This window comes from Oncorhynchus gorbuscha, unplaced genomic scaffold (assembly GCF_021184085.1).
Source record: "Oncorhynchus gorbuscha isolate QuinsamMale2020 ecotype Even-year unplaced genomic scaffold, OgorEven_v1.0 Un_scaffold_2534, whole genome shotgun sequence".
Classification (NCBI taxonomy): Eukaryota; Metazoa; Chordata; class Actinopteri; order Salmoniformes; family Salmonidae; genus Oncorhynchus; species Oncorhynchus gorbuscha.
The window spans coordinates 60,084-73,852 of record NW_025747021.1 but is presented as its reverse complement, the minus strand read 5'-3'; the positions used below and the strand labels follow the sequence as shown (position 1 = coordinate 73,852).

The following is a 13,769-nucleotide window of genomic DNA, read 5'->3' as shown; positions in this document are numbered from 1 at the left end:
TCTTGGGTTTCACCACATATAAACAGACTTTAAAGAGACCAAAATAATGCTGTCATGACTGAGATGACGAAGAGGGAATGTTCTTCAGAGTAAAGTTCTGCCTGTTGTATAATAACATGGATGTAGCCTATACTGTATATACAACATTATTAATGTTGAATAATAATATGAGATCCTACCTGGTGTCCTGGAGGTCGTGACCCTCAGCACTCAGACTGCGGCCAGGTGTCGGGGCTCCACGTTCACACTGGACGTCTCACTATGCCAACCTGCAGGTGATGACATCACATCTTTGTCTGCCTGCTGAACCTGAGACAAGATGGCGTTTATCCTTTCCTCCGTCATCTCCTCATCCTCCGAGCCTTCCTCCAGCCCCATCTCCTCCAACAGAGACTTTAACTTCTCCTCACTCAACTCCCCTCCTCCTTCTCTTCCCCGGGAGGACCAGACACACCACCCTCTACCCCCTCTCCCCCAGGGCAGGCCTAAAGCCTAGGGTCTCTGATGGGTCTCCTCTGGCTCCAGCCAACCACTCATCCTCCCTGACCACCCCTGAGGAAGATCAATCTGATGTATCAGCATCCCCATGTCAATATCCTGCTCAGCCTCCTCTCTCAGCCCTGCCTCCCTGTTATGGGGCTTGTATGAGGCCACTGACTCTCTGCTAACACCTGTGTCATCTTCAGTGGAGGTCACTTTAGGCCCCCCGCCTTCCCCCGGCACCCTCCCCGGCGCCCTTCCCGGCTCCCCGGGAGTCTAGAGGTCCAGAGGTGTCTTCCTCTACCACCATTGTGGGTGATTGAGCATGGGAGGCGGGGCCTGGGGTGCTGGTGGTCTGGGTGAGTGACAAGTCACATGGTCTAGTGGGCGTTCTAGAGGGGGAGTCTAGGCCAGCGTCCTCGTCAAAGAAGTGGTCGCTGCTTAGCGGGGTGGGGGCTGACAGATCAAACCTGTGGGGGTCTGAAGCTCCAGCTGGATGCTGCTGGAACCTGGATGAGATAACCACAACACAGTGGAGCTGAGATGGAGGGACACAACAACATGAAGACACTCAGCATGTACAGGAGGAAGGAGGATGGAGGAAGGAAGGAGGAAGGAAGGAGTGCTGTTCATATAATACTGCCGCCTGCAGATAATCACTGACTTATACTCTTATAACAGACAGGCAAGCTGTTAGCATTCAGCCTAGCAGGTAGCAGGTAGCTAGCAGTTCTTTACATGGCTCATCTGCAAATGGCCTGTTGGAATACAGGCCTGGATATGACTTGATAATGAGTTTAGTCAACAAGTAATCTGTGATGTTAATCACATGGATATGTAAGTACAGAGGATGAGCAGTGAAAAAAGGAACTACATAAGGAACTACATATAGACCTATAGACCTGTAGTTCCAATATACATACCTAATATATAGGGGGCGGGGCCTAATGAGGGACTACATATAGACCTGTAGTTCCAATATACATACCTAATATATAGGGGGCGGGGCCTAATGAGGGACTACATATAGACCTGTAGTTCCTATATACATACCTAATATATAGGGGGCGGGGCCTAATGAGGGACTACATATAGACCTGTAGTTCCTATATACATACCTAATATATAGGGGGGCGGGGCCTAATGAGGGACTACATATAGACCTGTAGTTCCTATATACATACCTAATATATAGGGGGCGGGGCCTAATGAGGGACTACATATAGACCTGTAGTTCCAATATACATACCTAATATATAGGGGGGGGGGCGGGGCCTAAGGAGGGACTACATATAGACCTGTAGTTCCTATATACATACCTAATATATAGGGGGGCGGGCCTAATGAGGGACTACATATAGACCTGTAGTTCCAATATACATACCTAATATATAGGGGGCGGGGCCTAATGAGGGACTACATATAGACCTGTAGTTCCTTTATACATTCCTAATATATAGGGGGGCGGGGCCTAATGAGGGACTACATATAGACCTGTAGTTCCTATATACATACCTAATATATAGGGGGCGGGGCCTAAGGAGGGACTACATATAGACCTGTAGTTACTATATACATACCTAATATATAGGGGGGCGGGGCCTAAGGAGGGACTACATATAGACCTGTAGTTCCTATATACATACCTAATATATAGGGGGCGGGGCCTAAGGAGGGACTACATATAGACCTGTAGTTCCTATATACATACCTAATATATAGGGGGGCGGGGCCTAAGGAGGGACTACATATAGACCTGTAGTTCCTATATACATACCTAATATATAGGGGGCGGGGCCTAAGGAGGGACTACATATAGACCTGTAGTTCCTATATACATACCTAATATATAGGGGGCGGGGCCTAAGGAGGGACTACATATAGACCTGTAGTTCCTTTACACATTCCTAATATATAGGGGGCGGGGCCTAAGGAGGGACTACATATAGACCTGTAGTTCCTATATACATACCTAATATATAGGGGCGGGGCCTAAGGAGGGACTACATATAGACCTGTAGTTCCTATATACATACCTAATATATAGGGGGGGGGCCTAAGAGGGACTACATATAGACCTGTAGTTCCTATATACATACCTAATATATAGGGGGCGGGGCCTAACGAGGGACTACATATAGACCTGTAGTTCCTATATACATTCCTAATATATAGGGGGCGGGGCCTAAGGAGGGACTACATATAGACCTGTAGTTCCTATATACATACCTAATATATAGGGGGCGGGGCCTAAGGAGTGACTACATATAGACCTGTAGTTCCTATATACATACCTAATATATAGGGGGCGGGGCCTAAGGAGGGACTACATATAGACCTGTAGTTCCTATATACATACCTAATATATAGGGGGGGCTAAGGAGCGGGGTATGACAACAATGAGCACAAGGGGACAAGGTGAGGAAGAAGGGGTAGCAGCAAGACATTTAGACCTGAACTATCAAAGATGTCCTATGGACAGATCAGGAACTAACAGATACTACCTGTAAGGTCCTATGGACAGATCCATAGTGGTCCAGTGGTCCTTCTGTAGCTCCTAGGAGGGACTACATATAGACCTGTAGTTCGCTATATACATACCTAATATATAGCCAGGGCCTAGGAGGACTACATATCCCTGTAGTTCACCCATACGTAGAATGTACACACATGACTGTAAGTCCTAATATAAAAGGGGCGGGGCTGCTAAATGGCATATATTATTATATTATTACCTTATTATTATATATTATTATATATTAGATCAGGTACTAACAGATACTACTGTAAGGTCCTATGGACAGATCAGAACTATCAGATACTACTGTAAGGTCCTATGGACAGATCAGGAACTATCAGATACTACTGTAAGGTCCTATGGACAGATCAGAACTATCAGATACTACTGTAAGGTCCTATGGACAGATCAGGAATTATCAGATACTACTGTAAGGTCCTATGGACAGATCAGAATCAGATACTATCAGATACTACTGTAAGGTCCTATGGACAGATCAGGAACTATCAGATACTACTGTAAGGTCCTATGGACAGATCAGAACTATCAGATACTACTGTAAGGTCCTATGGACAGATCAGAACTATCAGATACTACTACTGTAAGGTCCTATGGACAGATCAGGAACTATCAGATACTACTGTAAGGTCCTATGGACAGATCAGGAACTATCAGATACTACTGTAAGGTCCTATGGACAGATCAGGAACTATCAGATACTACTGTAAGGTCCTATGGACAGATCAGGAACTATCAGATACTACTGTAAGGTCCTATGGACAGATCAGAACTATCAGATACTACTGTAAGGTCCTATGGACAGATCAGAAACTATTAGATACTACTGTAAGGTCCTATGGACAGATGAAAATACAAACAAAATGTTAGTCAGACAAGACTTGGTTGAAAGTGAATGAAAAGTAGTGGATGAAAATGTGACTGTAACTTCTGTTTATGTAGCTGCAGTTGAGGAAGAGCGCTACAGCCAGAACAGCTAGCATTGTTAGCTTCACATTAGCCTAGCATTGCTAGCTTAGCGTTGTTAGCCTAGTGTTAGCCTAGCGTTGTTAGCCTAGTGTTATTAGCAGAACTACTAAGACTGAGGGAGCAGCCACACAAGGCTGTAGCAGAGCTGCCAACAGTCCAGTTAGGTACAGTATGTTGGATGGAGGGTGAGAGCACAGCTGAGGGTGTCAGCAGGGAGGGAGGGGCAGGTAGCAGGTTAGCAGGAAGGGCTTAGGTGGTCTGGTTCAGCAGAGTTAGAAGCAAGATAACTGCAGGGTAGGAAGGCTCAGAGAAACCAGAGGTACTAGACAAGACTTGGACAGATTTAGACTAACTAATGGCCTAAGCAGCTCTAACAGCCCTATAACAAGCAGAGGTCCCTTAAAGCCACAGTCATGCTGTCAGAACAGAAACGTTAGCAGTACCATAACACACCGCTATCTAACAGAACAGGAGAGGGTTAGTACCACAACACACCGCTATCTAACAGAACAGGAGAGGGTTAGTACCACAACACACCGCTATCTAACAGAACAGGAGAGGGTTAGTACCACAACACACCGCTATCTAACAGAACAGGAGAGGGTTAGTACCACAACACACCGCTATCTAACAGAACAGGAGAGGGTTAGTACCACAACACACCGCTAGATAACAGAACAGGAGAGGGTTAGTACCACAACACACCGCTATCTAACAGAACAGGAGAGGGTTAGTACCACAACACACCGCTATCTAACAGAACAGGAGAGGGTTAGTACCACAACACACTAACAGAACAGGAGAGGGTATCTAACAGAACAGGAGAGGGTTAGTACCACAACACACCGCTATCTAACAGAACAGGAGAGGGTTAGTACCACAACACACCGCTATCTAACAGAACAGGAGAGGGTTAGTACCACAACACACCGCTATCTAACAGAACAGGAGAGGGTTAGTACCACAACACACCGCTATCTAACAGAACAGGAGAGGGTTAGTACCACAACACACCGCTATCTAACAGAACAGGAGAGGGTTAGTACCACAACACACCGCTATCTAACAGAACAGGAGAGGGTTAGTACCACAACACACCGCTATCTAACAGAACAGGAGAGGGTTAGTACCACAACACACCGCTATCTAACAGAACAGGAGAGGGTTAGTACCACAACACACCACAACAGACAGGAACCATTTGCCATATAAATTGGTTAACATAATAATATTTTCATGTACTTGACAATCAAATTGTGAATAAAATATTATTTGGCGAGAAATGTGACAAATGTAGTGTGTTAAACATTACTGTATTTTTTTCAATCAAAATACACCATAACTATTATAGAACAAAATACCCAAATCTTTAACCCAACTGAATGGTTTAAATTTTAATTTACCAAATCTTTAACCCAACTGAATGAAATAAACATTGCTCTCATGGTCAAATTAAGAACATAGATCAGATAGGTTAGTTGTGATTCCTCAGAGGCTTGTTAAGTAGCATGATATTTTATACTGTACACAACATAAAATACAGTCACACATACAGTAGTAGAGTTGTAATGCCCCCTGACAGGGTTAACACACGGCAACGTTTGAAAAGTATCAGTGTTGATTGATTTCAAGGGGCATATAAAATATAAATATAAAATCAACATCTAATTTGTCATCATAATGTTCAGATTGGTTCTACGTTTGACTCGTTTAGTCAGGTTGGTTCTACGTTTGACTCGTTTAGCCAGGTTGGCTCTACGTTCGACTCGTTTAGCCAGGTTGGCTCTACGTTCGACTCGTTTAGCCAGGTTGGCTCTACGTTCGACTCGTTTAGCCAGGTTGGCTCTACGTTCGACTCGTTTAGCCAGGTTGGCTCTACGTTCGACTCGTTTAGCCAGGTTGGCTCTACGTTCGACTCGTTTAGCCAGATTGGCTCTACGTTTGACTCGTTTAGCCAGATTGGCTCTACGTTTGACTCGTTTAGCCAGGTTGGCTCTACGTTTGACTCATTTAGCCAGATTGGCTCTACGTTTGACTCGTTTAGCCTGATTGGCTCTACGTTTGACTCGTTTAGCCTGAATGGCTCTACGTTCGACTAGTTTAGCCTGATTGGCTCTACGTTCGACTAGTTTAGCCTGATTGGCTCTACGTTCGACTAGTTTAGCCAGATTGGCTCTACGTTCGACTAGTTTACCTAGATTGGCTCTACGTTCGACTAGTTTACCTAGATTGGCTCTACGTTCGACTAGTTTACCTAGATTGGCTCTACGTTCGACTCGTTTAGCCTGATTGGCTCTACGTTCGACTCGTTTAGCCTGATTTTAGCCAGATTGGCTCTACGTTCGACTAGTTTAGCTAGATTGGCTCTACGTTTGACTTGTTTAGCCTGATTGGCTCTACGTTTGACTTGTTTAGCCAGATTGGCTCTACGTTCGACTCGTTTAGCCAGATTGGCTCTACGTTCGACTCATTTAGCCTAGATTGGCTCTACGTTCGACTAGTTTAGACTGGCTGGTTCTGTAAGAAGGAGAGGTAAAGAGAGAGACAGAGTTCAGCTAGATGGGGCTAAACTTTACCATCACACTGATCCAGGAAAACTGCGTTATCATCAGCAAAACATCTTGTGCCTGAAATGTTACCATAGTCAAATATTGGCCCTTCCAGCAATGTCACAATATCCATCCGATTGATCTTAGTCAGGACCTCTGTAAGGGAATCCGCTAAAGTGAGACAGAAACAGGCAAACTGGTTAATACACTACATACAGCAATACACAACACTGTTACATCCTACCCACGTTCTAAACAAAACAACACTATCACATCCTACCCACATTCTAAACAAAACAACACTATTATATCCTACCCACATTCTAAACAAAACAAAACATCCTACCCACGTTCTAAACAAAACAACACTGTTACATTCTACCCACGTTCTAAACAAAACAACACTATTACATCCTACCCATGTTCTAAACAAAACAACACTATTACATCCTACCCACATTCTAAACAAAACAACACTATTACAGCCTACCCACATTCAAAACAAAACAACACTATTACCCCCTACCCACATTCAAAACAAAACAACACTATTACATCCTACCCACATTCTAAACAAAACAACACTATTACAGCCTACCCACATTCAAAACAAAACAACACTATTAAATTCTACCCACGTTCTAAACAAAACAACACTATTACATCCTACCCATGTTCTAAACAAAACAACACTATTACAGCCTACCCACATTCAAAACAAAACAACACTATTACAGCCTACCCACATTCAAAACAACACTATTACAGCCTACCCACATTCTAAACAAAACAACACTATTACAGCCTACCCACGTTCTAAACAAAACAACACTATTACATCCTACCCACATTCTAAACAAAACAACACTATTACATCCTACCCACGTTCTAAACAAAACAAAACAACACTATTACATCCTACCCACGTTCTAAACAAAACAACACTATTACAGCCTACCCACATTCTAAACAAAACAACACTATTACATCCTACCCACGTTCTAAACAAAACAACACTATTACATCCTACCCACATTCTAAACAAAACAAAACAACACTATTACATCCTACCCACATTCAAAACAAAACAACACTATTACATCCTACCCACATTCAAAAAAACAAAACAACACTATTACATCCTACCCACATTCTAAACAAAACAACACTATTACAGCCTACCCACATTCAAAACAAAACAACACTATTACAGCCTACCCACATTCTAAACAAAACAACACTATTACATCCTACCCATGTTCTAAACAAAACAACACTATTACAGCCTACCCACATTCTAAACAAAAAAACAAAACAACACTATTACATCCTACCCACGTTCAAAAAAACAACACTATTACAGCCTACCCACATTCTAAACAAAACAACACTATTACATCCTACCCACATTCTAAACAAAACAACACTATTACATCCTACCCACGTTCTAAACAAAACAAAACAACACTATTACATCCTACCCACGTTCTAAACAAAACAACACTATTACATCCTACCCACATTCTAAACAAAACAACACTATTACATCCTACCCACGTTCTAAACAAAACAACACTATTACATCCTACCCACGTTCTAAACAAAACAAAACAACACTATTACATCCTACCCACATTCTAAACAAAACAACACTATTACATCCTACCCACGTTCTAAACAAAAAAACAACACTATTACAGCCTACCCACGTTCTAAACAAAACAACACTATTACATCCTACCCACATTCTAAACAAAACAAAACACTATTACATCCTACCCACATTCTAAACAAAACAACACTATTACATCCTACCCACGTTCTAAACAAAACAACACTATTACATCCTACCCACGTTCTAAACAAAACAAAACAACACTATTACATCCTACCCACGTTCTAAACAAAACAACACTATTACAGCCTACCCACGTTCTACAGTCAGACAGGGCTAGTTCTCTACAGTCAGACAGGGCTGGTTCTCTACAGTCAGACAGGGATGGTTCTCTATAGTCAGACAGGGATGGTTCTCTACAGTCAGACAGGGATGGTTCTCTACAGTCAGACAGGGATGGTTCTCTACAGTCAGACAGGGCTGGTTCTCTACAGTCAGACAGGGCTGGTTCTCTATAGTCAGACAGGGCTGGTTCTCTATAGTCAGACAGGGCTGGACAGGGCTGGTTCTCTATAGTCAGACAGGGCTGGTTCTCTACAGTCAGACAGGGCTGGTTCTCTGACCTGAGACAGCTCTGTGTAGAGTAATGACCTGAGACAGCTCTGTGTAGAGTAATGACCTGAGACAGCTCTGTGTAATGACCTGAGACACCTCTGTGTAGAGTAATGACTTGAGACAGCTCTGTGTAATGACCTGAGACACCTCTGTGTAGAGTACTGACCTGAGACAGCTCTGTGTAGAGTAATGACCTGAGACAGCTCTGTGTAGAGTAATGACCTGAGACAGCTCTGTGTAATGACCTGAGACACCTCTGTGTAATGACCTGAGACAGCTCTGTGTAATGACCTGAGACACCTCTGTGTAGAGTACTGACCTGAGACAGCTCTGTGTAGAGTAATGACCTGAGACAGCTCTGTGTAGAGTAATGACCTGAGACAGCTCTGTGTAGTGTAATGACCTGAGACAGCTCTGTGTAGAGTAATGACCTGAGACAGCTCTGTGTAGAGTAATGACCTGAGACAGCTCTGTGTAGAGTAATGACCTGAGACAGCTCTGTGTAATGACCTGAGACAGCTCTGTGTAGAGTAATGACCTGAGACAGCTCTGTGTAATGACCTGAGACAGCTCTGTGTAATGACCTGAGACAGCTCTGTGTAGAGTAATGACCTGAGACAGCTCTGTGTAATGACCTGAGACAGCTCTGACCTGAGACAGCTCTGTGTAATGACCTGAGACAGCTGTAGCTCTGTGTAATGAGTAATGACCTGAGACAGACTCTGTGTGACCTGAGACAGCTCTGTGTAGACCTAATGACCTGAGACAGCTCTGTGTTTTTACCATCTCTGAACCCATTTCTTTAAAAGACCTGAGACAGCTCTGTGTTGACCTGAGACAGCTCTGTGAATGACCTGAGACAGCTCTGTGCAATGACCTGAAACAGAAACTCATTAATGACCTGAGACAGCTCTGTGTAATGACCTGAGACAGCTCTGTGTAATGACCTGAGACAGCTCTGTGTAATGACCTGAGACAGCTCTGTGTTCCTGACCTGAGACAGCCCCCTCTGTCTTTGTAATGACCTGAGACAGCTCTGTGTAATGACCTGAGACAGCTCTGTGTAGAGTAATGACCTGAGACAGCTCTGTGTAGTAATGACCTGAGACAGCTCTGTGTAATGACCTGAGACAGCTCTGTGTAATGACCTGAGACAGCTCTGTGTAATGACCTGAGACAGCTCTGTGTAATGACCTGAGACAGCTCTGTGTAATGACCTGAGACAGCTCTGTGTAATGACCTGAGACAGCTCTGTGTAATGACCTGAGACAGCTCTGTGTAATGACCTGAGACAGCTCTGTGTAATGACCTGAGACAGCTCTGTGTAATGACCTGAGACAGCTCTGTGTAATGACCTGAGACAGCTCTGTGTAATGACCTGAGACAGCTCTGTGTAATGACCTGAGACAGCTCTGTGTAGTGCCCTGTGCCTCCAGGTGCTACTGTTTTCAGTAGTGACTAGTTACATAAAACAAGCCTTCAATTCAGGGAGGAAATGGGATACCTACTTGTGGCATTTTTACCATCTCTGCTAACCCATTTCTTTAAAAGCATGAAACTCTGAGTGGTCAGAGAGTTGGGGTTATCCACACGGATGTGATTGATCTCATCTACGGAGAAATCCATTTCCCTGGCAAGCTCTGAAACAGAAACACATTAAATATGGATTAGACTCCTCTCCTCCCTGTTCTCTCCCCTCCTCTCCCTCCTCTCCTCCCTGTTCTCTCCCCTCCTCTCCGTCTCATTTATTTATGGGAACATAACATACCTCTCCAAATTCTCCTCATCAATTTCAGAGGTCTCTGATAGTAAGATCTGTTCTCTCCCCCTCCTCTCCTCCCTGTTCTCTCCCCTCCTCTCCTCCCTGTTCTCTCCCCTCCTCTCCTCCCTGTTCTCTCCCCCTCCTCTCCTCCCTGTTCTCTCCCCTCCTCTCCTCCCAGTTCTCTCTCCTCTCCTCCCTGTTCTCTCCCCCTCCTCTCCTGTCTTCATTTCCTTTTCTTTACCTCCCCTCCTCTCTTTCCTCCCCTCCTCTCCTTCCCCATCTCCTGTCTTTGTTTCCTTTGCTATCCTCCCCAGTCCTCTCTTTCCTCCCCTCCTCTCCTTCCCCCTCCTGTCTTTGTTTCCTTTGCTATCCTCCCCTCCTCATCTCCCCCTCCTCTCTTTCCTCCCCTCTCCTAAGTCCCCTCCTCTCCTTCCACCTCCTGTCTTTGTTTCCTTTGCTATCCTCTCCTCCTCTCTTTCCAGTTCTCCTCTCCTCTCTTTCCTCCCCTCCTCTCTTTCCTCCCCAGAATGACTCTCTTTCCTCCCCTCCTCTCTTTCCTCCCTCCTTGTCTTTGATTTCCTCTCCTCCTCTCCTTTCCTCCTCTCCTCCTTCCTCTCCTTCTCGCTCAAACTCTGCTCCATCTCTTTCCTCCCCTAAATCTGGATGTAGTCTGGATGTAGTAGTGGACCTCCTTTACCCCCTCTCCCCCAGACAGATATGTATGTAATCTGCAGTGCAGGCTGGATGAGGACTCTCCCCAGACAGATATGTGCAGGAGGGGAGGGACTCTCCCAGATATGTATGTAATGCTGGAGTGCAGGAGGGGAGGGGAATCTCCCCAGACAGATATGTATGTAAATGCCCCCCTCCCCACAGATATGTACGTAATGCTGCAGTGCAGGAGGGGAGGGGACTCTGGAGTGATATGTACGTAATGCCGCAGTGCAGGCGGGGAGGGGACTCTCCCCAGACAGATATGTGTAATGTAGCAGTGCAGGAGGGGAGGGACTCTCCCCCAGACAGATATGTACGTAATGCCGCAGTGCAGGAGGGGAGGGGACTCTCCCCAGACAGATATGTACGTAATGCCGCAGTGCAGGAGGGATGGGTGGACTCTCCCCCAGACAGATATGTAAATCTGGAGTGCAGGCAGGGAGGGGATGTAGTAGTGCCATGACACTGGATTTCCCTCCTGATAAAAATGACAGTAATCTCTAGATGGAACAGACTACACAGATGAAGTCCTACCCAGCTCAGTCATCAACGGGAACAGTATGGTGTCACAATCTGAAATCTCTGATGTATTCTAGCCATCTCCAGTCAGTGTGTGGGGTAATAGTGTGTGTGGCTGGTACGTTATGTCACTGCAGTAGAAGAGAGACTGCCATTCTACTGCTGTCCTCCAGGGGGAGACATGCTACTGTGTTCTTACCAGTCCAGCTCAGACCCAGGTGATCTGCCACTATGGCCATCCGCAGGTCAGTCCTCTCACAGGGGCTCTGAGGGCCTGGTGGGGATGAGGGGCAGACAGCACCATGTTATCATCTCATCACTGTGTATTTATGAGGAACATGTAACATACCTTTTTCTGGCCAAATTCTCCTCATCAATTTCAGAGGTCTCTGGATAGTAAGATCATAGTAAACGCTCTACATTTTGGAGTACTTGGCTGCACCATTCCAAATCAGAAGCCAGATAGTAACAGGTAGAATTGTGAGGATCCAATGGCAAGACAAAGGCACATAGACAGTTCCAGTAGCAGACTAGTATCTGTTGTTGAGTGGGTGTTAGGCAGGTAACCAGCCAGTCTACCAGGCAATCAAACCATCACAGAAACAAAACCACCCCGATTCACATGTCACTAGCTCTATAGTGTGGAGCTTGGTGTTCAAGGCCAAACGTGTTTCAGAGTGAAATGAAAGGAGACATGCCAGTAACCTGTGTACGCTGGAGGAGACTGGACCACGGTCACCTGTCTGATACTGCTATTCTGCTATACTGATACAGACTCAGCACAGCTCTACACGAGCCAGAGACTACTCGTCTGTACAGTGCTCTAGTCACTATCATGCTGCAGCACCTGACTACTGTTTCCTACTTTTCTTCCTGAATCTGGTTGGACAGTTAATACATCTCCTAAGTCTGGTCGGACAGTTCATACATCTCCTAAGTCTGGTTGGACAGTTCATACATCTCCTAAGTCTGGTTGGACAGTTCCTACATCTCCTAAGTCTGGTTGGACAGTTAATACATCTCCTAAGTCTGGTTGGACAGTTAATACATCTCCTAAGTCTGGTTGGACAGTTCATACATCTCCTAAGTCTGGTTGGACAGTTCATACATCTCCTAAGTCTGGTTGGACAGTTCATACATCTCCTAAGTCTGGTTGGACAGTTCATACATCTCCTAAGTCTGGTTGGACAGTTCATACATCTCCTAAGTCTGGTTGGACAGTTAAGTCTGGTTGGACAGTTCATACATCTCCTAAGTCTGGTTGGACAGTTCATACATCTCCTAAGTCTGGTGTGGTGGTCAGTTCATACATCTCCTGTAAGTCTGGTTGTAGTGGACAGTAGTAGTAAATCATCTCCTAAGTCTGGTTGGACAGTTCATACATCTCCTAAGTCTGGTTGGACAGGACACAGAGATGACAGAATGACAGCTGCAGTTAAGTCACATCACAGCCAATCACAACAGCTCATGCACTAAAGATCAAGAAGTGTAACGTTTTACAGGCTTGGTCTCCATGATGTTGGCCATGTTGGACCCTGCAACCTGACTGCAATCCTTCTCCTTTCCTGCAGCCGGCCTACAGCTCCTCCTCTCCTCCTTCCATCTCCTTCTCGTCTTCTCTCTGCAGGCCTGCTCAAACTCTGCTCTCACGTCTCTACAAGACCTGGACGTAGTAGTGGACCTGGATGTAGTAGTAAATCTGGATGTAGTAGTAACTCTGGATGTAGTAGTAACTCTGGATGTAGTAGTAACTCTGGATGTAGTAGTAACTCTGGATGTAGTAGTGGACCTGTAGTAGTAAATCTGGATGTAGTAGTAAATCTGGATGTAGTAGTAGACCTGGTAGTAAATCTGGATGTAGTAGTAAATCTGGATGTAGTAGTAAATCTGGATGTAGTGGTCCTGTAGTAAATCTGGATGTAGTAGTAACTCTGGATGTAGTAGTGGAATCTGGATGTAGTAGTGGACTGGATGTAGTAGTAACCTGGATGTAGTAGTGGACCTGGATGT

General features: G+C 45.0%; 1 protein-coding gene across 1 annotated transcript in view; it reads right to left on the bottom strand.

Annotated features, from left to right (window-relative positions):
- Positions 1 to 771: 771 nt before the first annotated feature.
- The window catches only part of LOC124026052 (ankyrin-3-like), a 71,859-nt gene continuing 58,861 nt past the window's right edge, over positions 772 to 13,769 (bottom strand). The window contains 4 exon segments of the mRNA XM_046339227.1: positions 772 to 989; positions 6,562 to 6,705; positions 10,273 to 10,404; positions 11,959 to 12,033. Of these exon segments, the coding sequence (XP_046195183.1) occupies positions 922 to 989; positions 6,562 to 6,705; positions 10,273 to 10,404; positions 11,959 to 12,033 (419 nt within the window). The 3' untranslated portion in view covers positions 772 to 921.